The sequence below is a fragment of the Bidens hawaiensis genome, unplaced genomic scaffold (assembly GCF_021521415.1).
Source record: "Bidens hawaiensis isolate Kalapana, Puna unplaced genomic scaffold, B.hawaiensis_p1.1 tig00003393_1, whole genome shotgun sequence".
In the NCBI taxonomy this organism is placed as follows: Eukaryota; Viridiplantae; Streptophyta; class Magnoliopsida; order Asterales; family Asteraceae; genus Bidens; species Bidens hawaiensis.
In genome coordinates this window covers 1,383,765-1,387,512 of record NW_027491189.1, presented here as the reverse complement: position 1 = coordinate 1,387,512, position 3,748 = coordinate 1,383,765, and the positions used below count along the sequence as shown (strand labels likewise).

Below are 3,748 nucleotides of genomic sequence, written 5' to 3'. Positions count from 1 at the left end.
GATTGAAAAATGCGGGTGCCACCTATCAGCGTTTGATGGATGAAGCTTTTAAAGATCAGATCAGACGCAATCTATAAGTATACATAGACGATTTGGTGATAAAGAGTATAGAGGAAACTCAGATGTTGCGGGATATAGAAGAAACATTTGGCACTTTGAGAAAAATTAACATGAAACTTAATCCCAACAAGTGTTCTTTCGGAATGGAAGAAAGAAAATTCTTGGGTGTGATTGTCACGAGTGCGGGTTTCAATGCTAACTCAGATAAGGTCCAAGCTGTCGCCTGCATGCCTTCACCTTATTCTCTCAAAGAGGTCCAAACGATGAATGGCAGCTTAGTGGCCTTGAACATATTTCTAGCTAATAACGTAGCTAAATCTTTCCCTTTCGTGTCAACATTGAGAAATTGTCTAAAGAAAGCGCATTCAAATGGACTGCGGAAGCTGAACAAGAATTTTTGGAAGTTAAAAAATGCCTAATGGACTTTCCTACTTTGACTGCGCAGCAGGCAGGAGAACCAATGACCTTGTACCTATCAGCATCCGACATAGTTATCGGGGCTGTACTGCTGACAGATAGAAAAATCTCCAGACACCGATTTACTATGTAAGCGATACATTGACTGACGTGGAAACCAGATATTCAATGCTTGAAAAACTAGTATTGGCAATGGTTTATGTGGCCGGACGTCTCCGCAGGTATTTTCAAGGGCATCCAATCAACGTGTTAACTGAATATAAACTGAAAAGTGTGTTAAGTAAGCCGGAATTTTCCGGAATATTAGCCAAATGGGCTATCGAGTTGGGAGAACATTCAATTAAGTACAGACCCAGACCCGCAATCAATGGCCATGTGCTGACAGACTTTGTCACAGAAGTCCCAAGGAACAAAGAAAAAGAGTGTTTGATTGAACAACAGACCTCAATACCTCCAGAACATGATCAGGTGTGGTCAATATTTACGAATGGAGCTTCGAGAGGTGAAGGATCAGGTGTGGGTCTCAGATTGGTTAATCCAAAAGGCCATGAATTTACTTATGCTATCAAATTAGATTTCAAAAGTACCAACAATGAGGCAGAGTATGAAGCCTTTTTTGCAGGTTTTCGGATAGCCAAAATACTCGGTGTAAAACATTTAGAGGCAAAGGTAAACTCAATGCTGATAGAAGGGCAGATCAACGGAACATATGAGGCAAGGAATGATGTGATGGATTCATACCTTTTGCAAGCAAAAGATCTTATTCTCCAAATTTCATCTTGTAAAGTCATCAACATTAAAAGGAGCGAAAAGAAGTATGCGAACGAGTTAAGTAAACTAGCATCAATGAATTTCGAACATTTTGCAAAAGATATTCACATCGATGTTTTGGACCATCCTTCAGTCCTGCAACATCAGGTGTTAGTCATACAAACAGAAGTAGCATCCTGGATGACACCGATTTCTGCTTATTTAACATCCAGGGTAGTCCCGGAAAAAAAATCAGCGACTCGAAAAATTCGACATAAAGCCTTAAATTACCAAGTGCAAGATGGAATATTGTGTCGAAGGTCATTCCTTGGCCCACTCCTAAAATGTGTAGATGCCGAAGATGCAAATTATCTTATAAGAGAAATCCATGAGGGCATTTGTGGTCTTCATGCGGGTCCAAGGATGGTTGTGGCCAAGCTTATGAATGCGGGTTATTATTCGGCGGTAATGCATATGGACGCAGTAAGAGAGATCTGAAAATGTGACTCATGCCAGCGGCATGCTCCCAATACTCTGAGGCCGAACAACGAATTGGTGCCAGTAACATCCGCATGTCCGTTCCAGAAATGGGCCATTGACATTATGGGTCCATTCCCAGAGGCCCCGGGACGCGTCAAGTTCTTGATTGTGGCGATTGATTACTTCACTAGATGGGTGGAGGCTAAGCCAGTAGCTTCTATTACTGCGGCTAGCATAAAGAAATTCTTATTGGAATTCATTATTTGTCGTTTCGGCCTCCCGCAAGAATTGGTTAGTGATAATGGAACTTAGTTTGCTGATGGCGGACTACAGGCATGGTTAAAGGAACTTCAAATTAGCCAAGTATTTACGTCGGTGGCTCATCTGCAAGCGAATGGTCAAGTGGAGAGAGCCAATAGAACCATCAAATATGGATTCAAGTCAAGATTGGATACCAAGCGAACAGGTTGGGTGGACGAATTGCCTCATGTGCTCTAGGCTTTTTGCACTCAAAAGAAGACGAGTAATTCAGAAACGTCGTTCAGTATAACTCATGGCACTAAGCTATGATCCCGGCCAAGATAGGGATACCATCAGCAAGAATGTTATCAGATAATAATAACGAGGAAGAACTGCGGTTGAACCTCGACCTCCTTGAAGGGAGACGAGAATTGGCACTTATCCGTGAACACAATTACAAGCGACAATTACAGAAGTATTATGATTCACGAGTCCAAGTATGCAAATTCTATGCGGGAGATTTTGTCTTCCGCAACAACGAGGCTTCAGGACAAGAATCCCCGCGCAAACTAGCCTCAACTTGGGAAGGGCCGTAACAAATAAAAGAAATATTATCAAAAGGCCCCTACAAGTTGGAAAATCTAGATGGAACTGAGATTCTGAGAACTTGGAATGTCACCCAGTTAAAAAAGTGCTATATGTAAGTAAAGTTGCTTTTATTTTCGGCCTGCGTGCCACAAGTAGACAACAACAAATGTGCGAGCATTTCCTTGTAAATTGGCACACACGCGATTTTTATTCAAGTAATCATTTAGCCACAATATACTTTATGTTCAATATTGTATTTATTTCCAACCCGCGTGTCAATTTAAATTATTCCTGGCATGCGTGCTAAAAGTGACCCGCGTGTCAAAGAAAATTAATCCTGGCATGCGTGCCTGAAGTGACTCGAGTGTCAAACAAAATTATTCCTGGCATGCATGCCAGAAGTGACCCGTGAGTCATTAAACTTAAGTTAGGTATATCAAATAATCCTTTATTGACATACAAGAAGATCCTAAGTCATAACACTTATATTATTCATAAGACAAAGTGTTAAAGATAAAAACTTCTTATATTAAGTCAATATAGGATTACTAAAGAGAATGGTTACAAAACATAATTGCAACATGACTACACTAAAGGATATTGAACGTTTGCTCCTTCTTGATCTTGAGCTTAGGATGACGGAGTATCCGATTTGGGAGAAGTTGGAGGAGTGGAGGGCGTATCGTCTGAGGACCCGCACAAATATTCTTTCAAGCGTTGGAAGCCATCCTCCGCTGATGAAAATTCAAGAAGCATAGTTTGAAGCGGGAATGACAATTCGTCATACTCCTTCATTCGTTTGTTATACTCTTTCCCAACATTAACACCATGCAGTGAATGCTCCTCAAGAGGACGTTGGGCCTTCATGTACTCTACACCTTCCTCAAAGCCAACCTTGCGGCCGGCTTGAGACGAGGTGTTGAGCAAGATAGCAAGACTATCTACCAACTCAGGCCCGTCCTTGAAGTGACCAGTAACCTATCAGACAAATGAGAAAAATACGGTTGTTAACAAATGATAAGAATACGGGGAAAGAGTTGAAGGAGAGGAAGAAAAATGTACCAGTGCAAGGCCCTCAGACATTAGTTATTGCATCTCCTCTTCAGCCTTTTTGGCTCGCTTCTCCAATTATCTATACCCATCGGCCAGCTGCAAGTTATCTTAGTTCAGCTTCGTGGCACGCTGCTCCTGCTCCTCATGAGCTTTCGCGAGT

General features: G+C 41.7%; 1 protein-coding gene across 1 annotated transcript; it reads left to right on the top strand.

Moving 5' to 3' along the window:
* The first annotated feature begins 669 nt into the window (after positions 1 to 669).
* Positions 670 to 1,725, top strand: LOC143623353 (uncharacterized). Its single transcript, XM_077094285.1, has one exon. It carries the CDS (start codon positions 670 to 672, stop codon positions 1,723 to 1,725), a length of 1,056 nt encoding a protein of 351 aa, XP_076950400.1.
* Positions 1,726 to 3,748: the final 2,023 nt, after the last annotated feature.